General features: G+C 40.8%; 1 protein-coding gene across 1 annotated transcript in view; it reads right to left on the bottom strand.

The window, feature by feature from the left end:
- LOC147693336 (transient receptor potential cation channel subfamily M member 2-like) overlaps positions 1–18,912 on the bottom strand; it is a 136,409-nt gene that overhangs the window by 87,865 nt on the left and 29,632 nt on the right. The window contains exons 3-5 of the mRNA XM_086933209.1: positions 3,627–3,759; positions 3,365–3,536; positions 1,505–1,685 (exon numbers count right to left, since the gene is read on the bottom strand). Of these exons, the coding sequence (XP_086789335.1) occupies positions 1,505–1,685; positions 3,365–3,536; positions 3,627–3,759 (486 nt within the window). The remainder of the gene's footprint in view (positions 1–1,504; positions 1,686–3,364; positions 3,537–3,626; positions 3,760–18,912) is intronic.

The raw sequence follows: 18,912 nt of genomic DNA on the forward strand, positions 1-18,912 counted from the left end.
ACTGCAGTCGTGGAGAAGAGGTATCCAAGAGGAAGATACAATGCATCTGATTGGATATGATGGACCTGATTTACAAAGGTAAAGTTAAACCAAAAGTCTAACTTAGACCAAAAGTCCAACTTTACTACTTTTCAGCTATTCACAAAGGTAAAGTTAGACCAAAAGTCTAACTTAAACCAAAAGTCAAACTTTACTACTTTTCGGTATTCACAAAGGTAAAGTTAGAGCAAAAGTTTAACTTAGACCAAAAGTCAAACTTTACTACTTTTCGGTATTCACAAACGTAAATTTAGACCAAAAGTTTAACTTAGACCAAAAGTCAAACTTTACTACTTTTCAGGTATTCATAAAGGTAAATTTAGACCAAAAGTCTAACTTAAACCAAAAGTCAAACTTTACTACTTTTCCGTATTCACAAAGGTAAAGTTAGACCAAAAGCTTAACTTAGACCAAAAGTCAAACTTTACTACTTTTCAGGTATTCATAAAGGTAAATTTAGACCAAAAGTCTAACTTAAACCAAAAGTCAAACTTTTCAACTTTTCAGGTATTCTCTAAGGTAAAGTTAGACCAAAAGTCTAAGTTTAGACCAAAAGTCAAACTTTACTACTTTTTGGTATTCACAAAGGTAAAGTTAGACTAAAAGTTTAACTTTGACCAAAAGACAAACTTTACTACTTTTCAGGTATTCATAAAGGTAAATTTAGACCAAAAGTCTAACTTAGACCAAAAGTCAAACATTTTTTACTTTTCAGGTATTCACAAAGGTAAAGTTAGGCCAAAAGTCTAACTTAGACCAAAAGTCTAACTTTACTTGTGGAAACTTACCTTTGTGAACACCGAAAAGTATTAAAGTTAGTGTTTTGGTCTAAGTTAGACTTGGGCATAACTTTACATTTGCGAATTGGGCCAAATGTATTTCATTCTGCCATGGTTTTGTGAAGGCCTAAGGTTAAAGCTGGACACACCTCTGTGGATTTGAGCCTCCATCATTGAGTTTCCCCATGATGTGGTCCTAAAACCACTAAGGCCTGCCAAATTAGTCTGGGAAAAGGATTCGGCCTGAGTCCCAAAAGTTATTTACAATACCAAAGGTCATTTCAATAGTGTTTAGGTATCTAGTTAGTTGGGTTACCAGGGAACTGATAGTTGTGGGGAAAATGCTTGTGAACTAGGACTAGTCACAAGGGAGACGAGTTAGGGGCTCATCTGGTCTAGGTCTATGCATGAGGGCTGGGTGTTGGTGAAAAAGCCATCCAGATCAATCTCCCCAGGGGGTACCAAATTTCAGAGGTGCAAATGTTGGAACTGGTCATTCACAGTCAAGATGTTTGGTTGGCAGAGGAACCCGGGAAACTAGGGGAACTCAGAAAACTCACAGGGTTAACCAGGAAGGTCTGGGGTCTTGGATTTGTGGTCACGAGCCACAAAAAAAGACAAAGACAAAATTTGCATTGTGAGAAAGAGAAAGGGTGCCTGACAAGAAGAGAAACCCCCTGACTCACCTGAACATGGCGATGAGAAGGTTCATAATCAGGATGTTTGCGAATAGTAGGTAGAAGCAGAGTAAAATAATAGTCAGCCACTCAGGGAAGAGCGGGTTGCCCAAGTCATCGGCGTAGGCGCATTTTGGCAAGTTCATGTTGGTTCCATTAATTGTACATTTGGTTACATCAAAACTTGAATCTTATAAATACAAGATATTCTGTTAAAAACGACTTTACATTACACATTCAAAAATACACACGAGTGCCCAAAGGCATGAATCAGAACACAAGACCATATAGACACCCATTTAACAAACAGTAATACACATGAACAGACGTTGTGCCCCTCACACACTAAAACCACAAGAAAATGCCAGTACTGATAATCCATTACAATTTCACTTCAGTGGTGCCTAGAACAAATCTATGGCAACAATAGGCGGCATTTTACTTAATTTGAATTTTATTCACACAATTTTTCATTTATTGGGGGATGAAAAATATTACTTTTTTTGAATATACCAACAAGCTTTATCAAAAAAGACGACAATAGACATTATAAAATATTCAACCGTACTAATATTAAATACAAAATCACATCAATCACTCCATCCCTCCTACTTCCTGCTCACATCTCACATTCATTACCTATTTATAACCCAAACTCAACTCCAAGCACACAACCACAATGTATATCACAACCTGGCGAAACAAATGGTTTACATCTAAGTCTTATACCAGGGATAAACACCAAACATCACATATTTATAACCAATAATCCTTTATAGCGCACAACACAAAATAGTGATAACACATTTTTACATGCATCAGTACAATTCAAAATGCACAAAAGCAGCCATTAGCTATTGCCCTAAGATTGTTTGGTAAACAACACACAAGGTCGACGCGTTTTGTGCCCACTCCTTAGGGGCTCTCTTCAGGACCAAAGTAACTCTAAAGCGGCAAATATCATTCCAGTACTGGCATTTTCCTGTGGTTTTGATATATTAGGCTCAGTCTGACTGATTGGAGCCTGGACCCTTTATTTGTCCTCACCCACTAACGCACAAGTGTCTGCTCACACAAACTCATACACGCATGAACGTACACACTAACAGACTGACATCCGCATAGACTAACATCGCTACATGCTAACACACATGCATGCATCACACACAACCATCCACACACGCACATGTGCACACACAAACACACCCAGAATAACTCTTGGTGCAGTGTTAATGCACTGCACCAAGCACGCTAACAGTACCTGGAGCAAAATGTTTAAGCATTCATCAAGGTAAACTTGCATTTAAAGAAGATTTTATATTCATGAAAAAATAGTGGGTTATTTCACAAATCTATCACTCATTGGACCACAGATATCAGCAACTTGCTTCTCACATAAACAGGTAAACCTGCCTAGCACGCTCTTCCATTCACTCAGAGCTAAGCCTTTCTCTCAGTCTCTCACAAGCCATCTTTTAGATGGAGCTTCAAGATTTCAGCTTCATTATGAGGAATTGTTCAATGCTCAATCAACAGAACCCATGCTCAGTGATTGAGGCTTACCCTATCACAATAATAGCAAAACAAATCAGTTTCCAGCATGCACTATCTAAAAACACAGAATTCATTCAGACATGAAATACCATGAACAGCTCACCCCTGTCCCAGCACCTGCCCTCAAACGTGGTGGGACACCTACCAATTCCAAATCACTAGGCGCACCACAATACAAGCATGCGCATCAAAGAGGACAGACTGCCCAACAGTGAGGTTCGGGTAGGCACTTCCTGAAGCAAAGACCCATTACCCAAGGCGAAGGCACTGTGAGGCAAGAGACTGGTGGAGCTAGACTAGTCTTTAGCTACTTACGTTCAACGTCCATTGGGATCTGTCCAAAGAGGATGAGGTATGGCTGATAAATCACATTACGCAAGATCCAGTCCAGGCGATCCTCGTTGTGGACCATAATGGCCTGCTTGGCCACGCCGTATGACGCGATCCAAACCGCCAACAGGAAGAGGAAGAAGAAGATGTCCTTCATCTGCCGGGCAGAAATACATGGAAGGTTAACATGAACTTGGTTGAACAAGATCAGACCTCAGTTTATGCATTCACTTCACTGGCTGCTTACCATGCGCTGCATCATGATTATCTTTGGCCCCAGGACCTTGCTGATGGTAAAAATGTGCATGAGGCGGACACAAAATATGATAAAATCCAGAGATAGTAAGATTCTGCCCGCATAGAAGGTGAGTGAGAAGAATCTGACAAATGGAAACAACAATCCTTGTTACTCATTGCTGAACTTTGTTACAGAATAACATTGTGGGGTCAGGAAAGTCTGAGCTCTTTAACATGACCGCACATGAGCCAAGGAGATGCAAGAGCATCATGCATGCAACACAAAAGCCATTACTGCAATTTTGCTGCAAATAACTAAGCCATATGATGGGCTGTCATGTCTCAAATGCTCAGTATTCTGCAGTTTCTGGTAGGATTATCAGCTTGCGATTGCACATCCTTGGAGAGTTTTTTACTGCAAGCAGACAAGTCAGTTTTCATGTGCTTCATCACTCCAAGCATGCCAATCCTAACCACAGCCAAGTGTTACAAACAAAACAGATGCAATCCAGACACAGCATTCAATAAGAATACACCATCTTGCAGCGTTATTTGTTGTCCAAATGCAACACACACTATGAGTGGCAGCCTGAAATAGCATATTTTCCAAAAGAAATGTGTTTCTGATTGTGGAGCCAACTGTAGTACTTGGAAGTGGCATTATTGATGGGCAAGCTAACCCTCTTGGAAGAAAACTTTACGATCTGTACGAGTCCACAGAGATACAAAAAAGGCCATCCTATGGCAACTGACGACTACTGTTACAAGCGGTATCAATGATACTCCTCCATGAAACCAGGATTGAGATTTGAAGGACAATCTCCACAGTAAGCTATTTTTATATATTTATTGTTCCACACGATAAGAGGTTTAATAAAAGACATGAAATGACAAGGTACCAATTTTTAACTCAGACTGACTGATCACAACTATTGTATGTACTTCTCCTGGAGATTTAGATAATGATACATTCCTAGAATTTATGAAGCACTGCTCCTCCTGGCTCCTGTCAATGTTCTATTGTGTAGAGTCCAAAGGAGGCGGTCCACTGGCTCTCCTGGAAGCATCTTCTACAAGGCAAGTACATACAAATTCCCTATTGTGTGGCTTCATCTTGTGAGCAGTGAGGATGCAGCATTTAATGCAGTCGCTTCTTTTTAAACTGCTGTGTGTCCACCTACCTACCACAAATTCTTTCCATGGACTACTACACATAATTTTGACCGACCTCTTACAGGTGCATGTTCACTGTATTTAGCTTTAGGGTTGTATAGTTACAATGAACAGTATATTCTGATTGGCTCTTGGACAGTTAATTTGGAATGTTCAGGTTCTCAAACCATAGGCTGGCCATGATGAGATGGGCAAGCACTCATCCTTAAACTGGTCCATGGCATGTTGCAAAACACCCCCAAAATTGTTTGTCTGCAAGTGTGGAAATGGATGCCGGAACGGTGTGTCTGCCTGAAAGTACTTTGGCACATTCGGCTGAAAGTGAAATGCAGTATGTAGCCGCAGTGTTGCCAAACAATGCAAATGTGCAGAATCAGGATTTCAAATCACATTATTATGGAATTCTGATAGGTCAACTAAGGTCATGAATATGCACGACTTTGAGAACCCAGGATACCTGAACTTTGCTTCTTAAGGTGCAGTACACAACAAGGAAGAATGACATAGATAATAATGTGGAGAAGTGTGGCTCAATGGTTGGAGCGGCAGACCCTGATGCAGAGGTCTGGCCCGGGACCAGGGTTCAATTCTTGCCTCGGGGAGTCTTGGGCTCAATTTCCTCGGACCTGATCATTCTCGCCTCGGTGCCTAATTTAATCATGAGCCCCACTCTGCAACTCTGGGCGATAGCTTGCTTGATCTCCACAATGGTCCCAACAGCGCTGGGATGCCTGACTTCACCTTGGGGGTGCCTAGGAGTGGGCATTTCACAGGGAAAAGCCAGGAAGAGTTCCACAGCGGTATGCGTACAGCGCCAAGACACCTAAGGGTATAAGTGCGCTATACAAGTACAAATTCATTTCATAATGCTACCACTGTACACCATTGAAACACATATAGTGAACTGAATGTTCGGCAAATGCAGCGAATTGTGTCATCACCACATGAAGCACGCTTCAGCTTGATGGTTGAAACCTCAAAACATGTTTTGCCTCCTGATATATGTATATCTTGCACCACTCTAATGCACTGCTTATAACATCTAATTTTACATCACTGATGACATCTGAAATCCAAGGCGGTGCATGTCATACTTGTGAGGTACATATAACTGGTTAATTTCAGAGTTTATGGTTTTTAAATGGCAGTGCTTTTCCAGTGGATTTCTACGTTTTTTAAAATCTTTCTAGCTTCCTCAGCGATACCTCAGCTTTAAGCTTTGGAGTAGTTATTTTATGTGTGATGCCAATGGACTGTGAATGGACTCCTGCCTCAATGGGTCTACGTGTTTCTGTGATGTCTGTATGACACAACCACGCTTTACTTTCCCATGTGTTCCTTAACAATGCGGACGGAACAACGAATGTGTCTGAACCACACATTCCATTTACAGTGCAAGTCGTTATGACGACTTGCCTTAGGGGGGCGCTCGACTTTGGAATAATATAATTTACTATTCCAAATCCTATCCCCACAACAGTAGGGAAAGCTGTGGACTTTAAAGTCCAACTTCGCTTTTCCTAACACGTGTCGTTGTAATGACTTGCATTGTAAATGGAATACGTGATTCAGGCGCATTTGTTGTTCCGTCTGCGTTGCAACGGTAACCCGTTGTTCGGCGGTCGTGGTATTGGCTGTTTCCCTTCTGTGATATGTAATCGTCAGTAAGATCAGATTATTTTCTTCAGGATCTGAAATACATAGTCAGATCGCAAACTGGTGTGCCTGTAAATTATTACTATTTGTGTAGTTAATTAATTTTGTCAATCAAACTAATTCCCACTACTTTTGTTATTCACGTAAGATATGTTATAAACCATGCTGAAATACTACCTAAGTGAATAACTTGTCATTTCAAAAAGAGAAACTTAACTACTTTTTGCATTTTCTGGACATGTGTACTTGTGAACATACATATGTCTATAATGGTGAAAATCACACAAGTGCACATGCAGTAACTTCATCAGTTATTTTGTTGCTTTAAGTTCAACTGGCATACCATTGACATCACACCTTTGTTTTCAACCTTGCCTAAGGATCCAAAAATAAATAGGATATGGTACAGGATACCTGCAGGCAATTTTAGATAGGAATCCCTCTCCAAGAACACCAAAATCTCTGCTAACACTCAGCGAGATGCAGACCCTGATACGCTAGGTATCATGTGTGAGGACCCATGGGTGAAGCATGCCACTAATGATTCTACTCAGTGAGGGGACTTTTCAGCAAACAGGGATGCCCCTACTGGGAATTTTAGAGAGGCTTAAACAGTAAGAGTTCTCTCTCCATTGGTCATAGGCATTTAATTCCGTAGGGAGTAGAGTGAACTCATAAATAAACTTCTTACAACCCCTTTCCTTGATTGGTTCTAGTTACATTTAGGTCAGAGTTTCCATAGTAAAGTCATTTTTGTTTCTTGATAACTTTGACACAATTTTACGGATCTGTACAAAACTTTCCAGAAGAAAGTTCATCCACCTGGGCTTCTTTGTGAATAGTTTTCCCTCAGAACCCTCAAGCCTCTGGGTGAGGGTGTCTCATAAGTGCATTGTCTCATGTTAATTTCCATAGGAGATTTTTCTCTCCAATGCAGAATAAAGGCATACATGCCAAAAGACCTGATTCTGGTGGGAAATTCCCAATTTCAGAAGCAAAAATTGGCTTTATTTTAGCTGTCTCCTGCCTGAAATTGCCTCTGCTTCAATAGAAGTCAATGGGAGAAATATATTCTCTGATTCTTTTTTTAAATCGCCCACTTCCAGCTACTAAACTATTGGCATGAAAGTAACGGGCTGAATAGAAAAAAATAAAATTTGGCAACAAACTAAAACTTTACTCAGAAAGCTTGCCTTTTATCATTTGGTATAAATCTCTTCCACCATTTAGAAAAATTAGCATTTAAAAGAGTGCTCTAGATGGCCATGAAGGGGTTAATGCTGGAAGCATCTAGAGATAGCCGGACAGTTGGTGTCCAGGTATGCTCTGATTGGCTCATTCAAAGTGGATGAGCGGCTCGTGATTGGCTAGCCACACCATGGAGAATATGTTGTGAGAGCCAATACAGGACTTGGGAACTTAAGGCCAGATGTAGATCTTGGCAGACGGGTTACTCCGTCAAAACAGTGATGGATAGCCCATGTGCCGAAATATAAAGGATATAATGGCTTTATATTTTGGTAGATGGGATATCTGTCCCCATTGTGGAGAAGTGTGGCTCAGGGGTTAGAGGCGGCAGACCTGGAGCTTGAGTTCGGCCCGGGACCAGGGTTCAATTCCCCGCCTCGGCGGGTCTTGGGCTCAAAATTCCACGGACTCGTTAATTCTCGTTCCGGTGCCTCCTCGACTCACGGGTTCACACTCTGCGACTCTGGGCAATAGCTTGCTTAATCTCCACAACGGCCCCTTGCGGTGGGATGCCTGGCTTTCACCTTGTGGATACCCTGCCAGGGTTATCTCACAGGGGAATACCAGGACGGGTTCCCTAAGCAAGCGCTGAGATGCCCCAGGGTAAGTCGTGCGCTATATAAGTTTCATTCATTTCATTTCATTTCATTGTGACAGAGTAACCTGTGCACCAAGATCTAAATCATGCCCTTATTCTTCGAACCCTGGAGAAAAACAATCAGCTGCCACATAAGGTGGCAGGGTAGGCCCTCAAGGCCATGATGAAGTGGGGGGTAAGGTATCATAAGGGACCCAATTTTAAGCCAAAATTAAAAAATGTATATATCAGGTCATGGGTACTACTTGGTCATAAACCAGACAAAACAGGCAGCCACCAGTGTGCAGACCATAGGCCATGCACAGTGGCTGTTGGTAGACCGCAGTGGGTTGGGTGCAGAGTCAACCCACCGTGGACACAGCGGAAGGCTGTACACAGTGGGAGTGTTAGGGTAACTGGGCAGGGTTGAGCACCCATGGGGGGTTGAGTGCAGGTCCTGGCCTGAGGCCAGAGGATGTGTGCTGCAGGGGATTGGTCACTTACTCAGGGTTTTGCACCTATGGGGAGTTGGGTGCATAGTCTGGCAACTCACACTGGGGTTGTAAGCATGACTCTAAGGTTTTATCGTACCATATTGTACCAACTATGGAGGGTAGAGGGTTGTCTGTAGGGATTGGCAGAATGTGTCTTATCGGTGGTAAGAGCACAGCTGTAAACCTCCTCACTTAAAATTGCGGGTCATACAAAGTTTTTAAGAGAGTGATCCCATTAAGGAGAATAGAGTACAAACTCCTTTTCGGAGGGTGTTCAAAGTTAAAAAATGGAGGTGACCTCATTAAAGTCTGCGAGCCATTTTGTGTGTTATATATTTGTATACTGGTAAAAACAAGCATTGGTAATGCATCGGTTTCGCCTATGATATGAATAATAAGGTGTTTTCATCAATCACCTTCTGGGAAGAAAGAAAGAGCTCCCTTACAAGTATCACAGGAGTGGAGAGAATGTGTCACAGCAGCCGGAGCTGCTGACAGGAGAACTGGGGATTCTGGTTTGAGTCTCGGCGGTGTAAGAGGGTCAGTTTTACAGACATTAGTGACGTATCTCAATACTGAGTGGAAGTTTCGGGAGCAAGAGTGGAAAATGTTCTGCTAATGATTCAGTAAAATCAGACACTGTGGTTTAAATAAAAAATAATGAAAACACTAAATGTGAACAAAATAAAGCAGATGAAGCAGCTGTTTCTTTTCTTTTGATTTGCCAAAACAAACTCCATTGCCCAGTGCGAACCCAGGGGCATATTACCAACATTTAGCGATATTTACCGCTAACGATGCTTAGTAACGAATTTTAAACGCTAAGCATCGCCGGAAATTATCGCAGAGATAACTTGCTATTAGCAAGGTTTATCTCAGTAGTGATAAAAATCCTCGGGCTAACTGCCAATTGAGAGATTATCTCTGGAAAATCAACGATAATCTCTCGAAGTTTGGCGTTAGCTTGATAATAGGGGCTCACAAACTTAACCATGATATCCACCTTCCATAGGATATCATGGCTAAGTCAGGAAAATACCAGGGGCATATTATCAAGGGGGTTTATCTCCGCTTTTTTTGCTTTAAAAGCCAAGAAAGCGGAGATAAAATTATCTCCCTATTACCTAGCTGTCGCTAACACCAGTTAGCGACAGCTAGTAGGAGATAGCGACCATATTGGGCCGCACTTTGCATGTCAGTGATATTTATCACTAATGACATGCAAAGTGGGCGTGCCAAGATGTTAGTGACTGAAAACAGTCGCTAACATCGCTATCTCCTATTACCAACTTTTGGAGATATTCGCGCTAAGCGCGAATATCTCCAAAAGCTAACACCTGCCCTGAGCAGTTCTTAGCCATGTTATCCAATGGGAGGTGGATAATATGGCTAAGAGCATTAGCTCACTAATGCATGAATATCGCTGACTTTTCAGCGATATTCATGCATTGAGGCGATTTTTATCACATTTGCTATAAACCTTGGTAATACCAAGGTTTATTTGCGGTAAAAATCGCCGCAGCGCAGCGGTAAATTTTTGTCTCTAACCAAGCAATAGCGATAATTATCGGTATTGCTTGGTAATATGCCCCCTGGTGTCAAAAAAGCAGTGCTAACCGCGGTTAGAGCTGCTTTTTTTTATCACTAACAGGGTTAGCGAAATCCTTGATAATAGGAGAAATGTCGCTTAACAACATTTCTCCTATTATTTTTCTCTGGAACGCCCCCTTTGCATCTCATTAGAGATGCAAGGGGAAGCTTAGAGAAAAAGGGTGCTAACATGCGAATTTGCGTGTTAGCACCCTGTTGCTAATAGGGAGATAATTTTATCTCCGCTTTCTTGGCTTTTAAAGCCAAAAAAGCGGAGATAAATCCCTTGATAATATGCCCCCCAGTTTCTTTCCTCCAATGTGACTGAGGGGGAGGAATCTGGAAAGAGGCCAGACTGCTGACTGACCAGAGCAAAAGAGAGCAACAGCTTTAAAGAGACATTAATATATCTCAATACAGAGTGGAAGTATCGCGAGAAAGAGTAAAACATTCTGCAAATGATTCAGAAAAATCTGAAACTGTGGTTTAAATAAACAATAATTAGGTCACTAAATGTGGACAAAATAAAGCCAGTGAAGCAGCCTTTTCTTTCCTTTTTTTTTTATTTGTTCATCCAGATCGGCTACAGCCAATAAAAATGGAGAAAAATGAGTGGCAAGCACATGAACCAATGAAAAGCCAGGAAAGAGAGGGGGCAGGATGTAAGCACCGTTTAAGTCAATATTAAAAATGATAGATTTCAAAAGCATAGTGCAAGCACTGTGCTGGTGAAACCTAAAAAGGTAACATTCACCAATGTGGGTGACTTGACAAATATGATATGTGTCCAGCATGTGGTCAAAGGTTATGTCCAATATCACTTCATTGGTGATAGAAAACTGGGCTCAGGTGTAGCTTGTGGAATTACTTCAAATCCACAAATAACTCTGTCATAATGACTGCATAATGCCATCAGTGAATTCATCTGTGATGTAATTTTTGATACCACTTCACGTTATGAGTTATTTGATATGTTAGGTCATAATCAGCGTAAAACGCGGCATAAATTATCGTTAGTTCACAAAATTATGATTAGCGAATTCAGTGATATTTCAGTTGTTCAACATTAGTTTTGATCTCATTTCAACACCTAACTATGCCATCCCGTTAAACTTAAGTTTTATCAGTGTAGAACAAGTTACTTACCTTTGGTAAGGCCTTATCTGGTAGAGAATCTATCTAGACCCAGATTCTTTACCTTTGAATATCCCTAGACTGAATCAGGAAGATTCTCAAGCAGTACCTCTGCACACTGGTAGGTGGCGCCATTCAGCATTGTCCATGCAGAAAGAGAAATGTGCGATACCTATAACCATATTTAGACTTAGCACATGCCGTATTTGGACTGCATGGGCTAAGTCTAAATATGGTTATGATTTCTATGCCTATATAAGGACATGGTGATTTATACCTATATATGGGCATGAATCGGGAAAATTACACTAGGGTCCTAAAATGCTCTACAACACTGAGGGCTTGCGGTCTCACTCTACGAGAGCCAAGGCTGCGACAACTGCATGAGCATGTGGCATTTCTCTATTGGACAACGATTTCTTGGAAAAACTTGCCTTCAGCAGTCAGGGACTTCCCCTTGCTTGAATATTGATTTATCCAAGAACTCATGGAGTTTTCAAAGAACTGCGAGCCTTTGATGACGTTATTATGTCCAACCTACGTCAAACTCAGCACCTTCAAGGTATAAATATGGCCACACTTGCCCTAGCAAACAGACGGTGGTTTGGAGCAGTTCGACTATCTACCTACCCGACACAGCTCGCCGCAGCAAGTGCTGAAGGAAACTGACCCTCCAGCAGATGTCTTTTCTCTTGCCGAGAAATCCAGCTCCAGTGTTTCCAAGCTCCCCTTGTGGGGTGTCGGGAAATCGAGTCCTGAGACAGAGAGACACCAGACCTCCTTCATTCTAAACCAAGGTACGGAGCTGATTAGACCCTAAGAGAAATCTTGAATAGATTCTTGGCAAAAGAATACTAAACCTATGCTACACAATACTTACTTCTTCCCTCGTACTAGACCTAGGTCAGGTACATTGGGGTAGGCATATTTTGGAAGCACCAGTTGAGAACTTTTAGTCATTGTTATTTATATATGTTATTTTATATGGCTTAGAAACCATACCATGCTTTTACAGTATTATTTTATAATACTCTACTTGCTGTACGCATTATACTTTACAGCCAGTAATACGATTGTAGCAGTTCATTTCTTTTGCATGAGAAAGAAGACAGTTCAATAAATACCTTTTATTGACAAACGCCCATCTCTCTATTTCTCTGCACCTCTGGTGAAACAAAGCATGCACCATTGACTGAGTGAAATATCTAGCTATTGTTTCCACGATTCAGAAACGAATTCCTTCTTGTTTATTCGAGAAAGTTTCTAGTGACCTCTAAGCTAGCTGGCACTCACAATTAAGTTTAATATATTTGATAGAGACCTAGTGGACCTAAGTCCTACGTCAATTCTATAGTATATATTATTCCAATAAGCAAAGCCTATTGGGAATATAGAAACTACACTACATGGCACCCAACATTTGGTAAGGCACTAATTTAACGCTAGATACTAGAGTAACTCTGTTGTGCTTTTCACAGAGACTCCTTTTTCCCGTAAAATACTCCAATGGACGTCTGGAGTGGGTACAGGGATAAAATATCCGCCAAAACTAAGTAGGACAAAAAATCCTATATATTCGTTTTTTGGTTTGTTCAACATTGAAGGATACAGTGTTCCAAAAATATTATGCACCATGCCTTTGTTTCCTTGAAATTTGCTCTGCAAAACTTTCAGTCAACAAAATGAGTGACGACTAAAGAGATAGAGCTGCAGCAGCATCTCAGGCAGTCTTAGACGACACAAGTCTCCAACAGAACGACCCGGATGCTATAATCATCCCTGTAAATGTAAGAAAAACAATAACTTACAGACTTATAAATAATGGAGTATCATCGAGAGGTGGTAAAGTAATAGTTGTCATAGAGGCACATGAATATCGGCAGACAGAGTTATTCTATTCATGGATTCTGTTTCCTACAGCAAATCCAGTAACACATGAGTTCCACTTCTACAAAGTAGAGGAACCTCTAGTGGAAAACATTCCTTTCGAGGACATTGAAATTCCATTAACTTACCAAGAGCATCAGCTCTAGTTTAAAGGCGCCCTACAACATCAAAATCCCATTACCAGGCTTGTCCACTAGGTAGACCAGGAGCAACATGGCCGGTACTAGCCAGCTATACACCACATCCTGACATTGAAAGAATGACAGGTCCAGAACTGTTAGCTCAGCTGAAACAGTTAATAAAAATCCATAGACAACTGGTTCAATATGTCATGCGGACTTTAACAGTCAAACCTGCTGTAAGGATTCCGCAGCACACCCCTCACCAGGGGAACACAAATAAAATGACACCACAGACTATACAATCAGTCATTGGTAAATTGTCTGCAAAAAGGGAACAAATTCCGTTCTGGTTAGCTCAAAAAATTACTCAGATAGAGGCAGTATTTCCCGATAGTACACCTCATGAGAAACTCAGGATTTTAACAATCTGTTTGCCAATGGGGATCACACCACATGTGGAGGACTGTGACACTTGGGGTAGAGTTTTTGCATCAATCTACACAAAAACAAATGGTGTTCCGTCTATGGCGGTAATACCAGACGTCCTAAGACAGATTCAAAATGAATACGGACCAGAACCAGCTTTGAATCTTGGTATGAAATTACTAAAACATTTCAAACAGGTCTCTGCTATATTACTAGCTAACATTAAAGGTGAAGCAGCATTCGTGGCAATCCGCTAAAAATGAAAAGAACTTGACATAACAGAGCAACCATATGAACTTGAAAAATCCTATGAAGAACTAGGTAGATATAGTTTGGGTGGGAAACCAGTAAAACACCAACTAACAGAAAATCCTGAAAAGGTCTTTATTAAAAATAATCTCACTACTCCTAAAAAGAAGTGGGAAAGCACTAAACAAACACTTCCTAAAGAGAAGCGTTCTCAGTCCAGAGGAAGGTCTGAAAAGAGGTATAACCCCAGGAATAGGGATAATTTGAGAAAACCTGATAGATATCAAGATAATGATACACGTTCCTCTCGTACCTTTCTGACTTCCTCGCAGAAATCCGAAAGAAGGGGACAATCAGAACACAAGGAAGAATGCGTGAAGTCCAAAGACGATCAGCACGTTCCAAAAAATAAGAAAAGTCAATTGACAAAGAAGAAGGTAGCAAGTGTAAAAATCAGACATGCTGAGGATCTTGAGGACACAACTCAAGAACGGGGAGTGGGCTCAGACAATGCTAGACAGCGCAGCAGAAGTCACCATAGGTCGCAAACTCCTGAAGGATCATCTGGAGACAGTGGACTTGAAGGAATGCATTCAAGTTGAAACTGCCAATACCAGGGTTAGTGTACCCCATAAGTTATATGAAGTAACTCTCCGGATGGAGGGGGACATAACTAGGAAAATAAGAGCACTCTTTTGGGAGAAGCTCTCTAAGGGTTATGACATTCTTCTAGCTGAAAAAGACTGGCCACCATAATTTGTCAGGGAGTGCCCACATGGCAAAGAGATAATTATACCAGCCTTCACAAATCACATTCCAATTCAGAGAAAATACACCTATGCCAGAAAATGGGCAGTAGCCCAGGCTCCAGCCTTATATAAAAATCACGTAGGATGGGATGAGGACTCTCCTCTCCATAAATCCAGCTGAAAACTCAACCAACAATGCAAAGGCAATATCCTGTTAAACAGGAACCTAAAAAACAGGTCAGGAGATTTTAAATGAACTTGAATACCGCGGAGTGATTGAATCATGCACCTCTTCCATGAACAATCCTTTGTTTCCTGTCTCCAAACCAGACAGTACATATCGTCTAGTTTTGGACTGCAGACATTTAAACTCTTGTTGCAAAACTTTTGCAGTACAAAATGCACACAGTGTAGCATTGATGAATAACATTGTGCGTAAAAAATACAAAACAACACTAGATATTTCTAATGGTTTCTGCTCTCAAAACATTGCACCTGAAAGCAGGTACTTGACCGCTTTCTCCATCATGGGGACACAGTGACAATTTTGCCGCCTCCCCCAGGGTTTCAGGAATAGTCCAGGGTTATTTTCAGCGAGAGTAACAGAGTTACTACAAACGTATGATTACGAGGCATTATCTTATGTCAATTACATCTATCTTATAGACGATGATTTGGACTGGCACTTGAACAGAGTGAACAACATTATACTTGGGTTCGCCTCTGAAGGGTACAAATTCAATTTTAAGAAATCACGAATTGCCCACTTCAACGTCCTATTCTTAGGATACGAAATTTCAAGTGAAGGCAAAAGCCTGGCAGCCAACTTTTTAGAAAAGTCTGGCTGCTCCAACTTCCAAAAACGCGGAAAAACTTACAGTCAATTCTAGGTTTCCTGAATTTTGGAAGAACATACATTCTGAACTACGCAGAAAGGGTTAAACCTCTTTACGAACTAATCAAACCTCATTTCAAACCTACTACTTAGACTCAAAAACACACAGAAATTTTGCATTCAGTGCAAACAGACATGTTAGCAACAACACATTTACAGACACGCGACAACGTACGCAACCTTGTAATCCGAATCATCCCAGGGAGATGCGGATTCATATACCTAACCTTTAATGAAGGTGAAAAGGTACCAATAGCTTATAAATCACACTTGTACACACAAGCTGAAATGAAATTCACTTCAAGAGAAAAAATTCTGACAGCGGTTCAAACTGCAGTAGCAAAAGAGAGAGCACTCGCACAGGGAAAATGTATAATGGTCGTTACACCTGTACCTGCCTTAGAGGCAGTGACAAAAGCAAGCATTCCACATGCTAAGGCTTTACATCCGAGATGGATACAGTGGGTTAATTCTCTTGCTGCAACAGACGTTGAATACGTTTTTACCCTTACTTGAAAACTCAAGAATTTCTACAATATGAACAAGAATGTCCTCTGCCTATTGAGATTCTCCCTCTAGAACATTACGGATGTATAATCTATACAGATGGATCAGCGCAACCCGCAATTGGGGGTAAACAAGCTTATAGTGCTGCGTGCGCAATTGTTAAAGGTCGCTGGAGCGATGGTAAATTCAGACCTACGGTTACAAACACTCAATCTCTCGGAAACTGTACAGGCTTTCAAGATGGCGCTTGAAAATACTGATCGCTAATTCCCCACACTCAGTCAGTCAAAATACTTTATTTTCGATAAATTAATATCATAAAAAGACATAGGCACAATACAATTTTATACAATCAACAACACATAAATTATACAAAATCAGATCCTAATTGATTTACATCCTATAACTATTTACAAGGAAGGGAAAAAATAAAAAGCACATTATCATTTTAAAAACTCATTTTTAAAATATATTAAAAAGAGGTCAGTTAAATAAAAACCATATATTCACATTATTTACATATTGCATTACAGGATATTAATTTCATAAGGTAAGCATTTCCTATGACCAATATTTGAATTCGTCCCTTATAGAACCATATTGGTTAGATTATCGGACAACATCCTTTTCTTGATCCTGACAGCCCCCACTAAAATACTAGCGACATGGAACATGGTCCTGGGGGTCTGTAATAACTGTAAATACAGGAGCGCTGGCTTGACCTGAATGAAACCTGCCTCCTTTAGGATCGGAATCAGATATTTCCTTCTTGGTGCCGTGTAATGATCACAGAACATTAAAAAGTGTAATATGTTCTGGATCGAAAAGTTATCACAGGTACACGGCATTGCATTTTCGGGAGTACTCCAGGTTGGGAAGTGTCCAAGAGTTAAATGAATCAAATTAAACCAAAAACGAGTTAAAAGAAAGCGATGATAGGGTTGGTTTACAGTAATTAGGTAACATTCAGGGCCTACATGAGTGCTCAAAATAATGCTAGTCCGCACTGTTGGTTTCTCTAGCTCTACTTGTCCCCTTTCCAGACTTAACAATTCTCCGAACATGCCTTTAATTAGCTCAATGTCTTTAACAGTTATAGAGGCTGGGGAAAAAAAGAGATCTGGTCTCCCCACTTTAACAAGACAATTCTTAATGTAAGCTAGCCACAGGATTTTATTTACTCTATCCAGCTGCAGGCAGTCTTTTAAAATAATATGGTTAAGGGGGATTTCTTGATTCAGCCATGTCTTCAACCAAGTCAGAACAGGGGCCACTTTAATCAAGTCTGAGATATATCCTATCAAGTTCAGTTTGAACAATACATGTTGAAGTGGACTGTGGTACAGAGAGAACAGCTCTTAGAAATGTGTTCTCAGTAATCTGTAGACTTTCCATGGGACAGTATCCCCATATAGCACTTCCGTATGTAGCAACGGCAAGACATTTTGCTTTATAGATTTTTACAGGAGTTACTATTGGCCTTGCTCCCAATTTTTTTGTAAAGCCCTGCAATGCAGAAGATGATCTGGCAAGGGAAATATTTCTATTTTTTAACTGGGGACCCCAGGTGCCTCTGTCATTAAAAGTGATCCCCAGGTGAGGAAAAGTGGCTACCCTGCAAAGCTCTTGTTTGCCACAGGTAAATTTATTTTTCTTACCCTTGCCCAATATCATAATTTGAGACTTTTTTACATTAATTTTTAGGTCCAAAGAACCCATAAAGTCCTCAAAGGCATCTAATAATCGTTGAAGACCTACACCAGTGCGTGAAAGCAAGACAGCATCATCCGCGTATAGGAGAACTGGAATTCCAAGTTCTCCTATACGTGGAATATCAAGGGATGCCTCTTTAAGTGCTGGTTCCAGGGCATTTATATAAACTGTAAATAGAAGGGGTGCCAAAATGCACCCCTGCCTAACCCCCCTTTCTGATTTAAAGTGGCTCTTGCAACGCCCCTCCGGGGTAACTCTGACCGAAGCTATTAGATCAGTGTGTAAGTCTGCTAAAAGGCTAACAAGGGCCCTGTCTAGTCCTATCTCAAGCAACATTTTCCATAATTTAGCACGATTTACAAGGTCAAAAGCTGACGAGAGGTCCATGAATCCTAAGTACATGGACCCCTCCTTGGCTCTCATGTACTTTTCTACCAACAAATGCAGATTAAGGCCTTTATCTATTGTGCTCCTTTTTGATCTAAAACCATACTGAACGTTTGATAGGACCCTATTTTCTATTAACCAATCATTCAGTTTTGATAAAATAACCCGGCCCAGAATTTTCACCGATGAGTCTATCAATGAAATGGGTCTGTAACAGGATGGGTCTTGCCTGTTACCCTTTTTAAAGACCGGTATGATGATGGATTTTTTCCAGGAATCCGGGATTTTATCAATTGAAAGAGCATTAAAAACATTACATAAGACTTTAGACCAGAATTTCGGGGCGATTTTAAAGACATCCCCTGGTACCCCGTCAGGGCCTGGTGCCTTATTTTTCAAGGTCTGATCTATTGCCTTTTCCACTTCTGTTGCCACAAAAATGACGGCATCCTCTGCAATGCAGGGTTCCATTACCTCAACTTCTGGAAT

The sequence above is a fragment of the Lissotriton vulgaris genome, chromosome 8 (genome assembly GCF_964263255.1).
Source record: "Lissotriton vulgaris chromosome 8, aLisVul1.2, whole genome shotgun sequence".
Lineage (NCBI taxonomy): Eukaryota > Metazoa > Chordata > Amphibia > Caudata > Salamandridae > Lissotriton > Lissotriton vulgaris.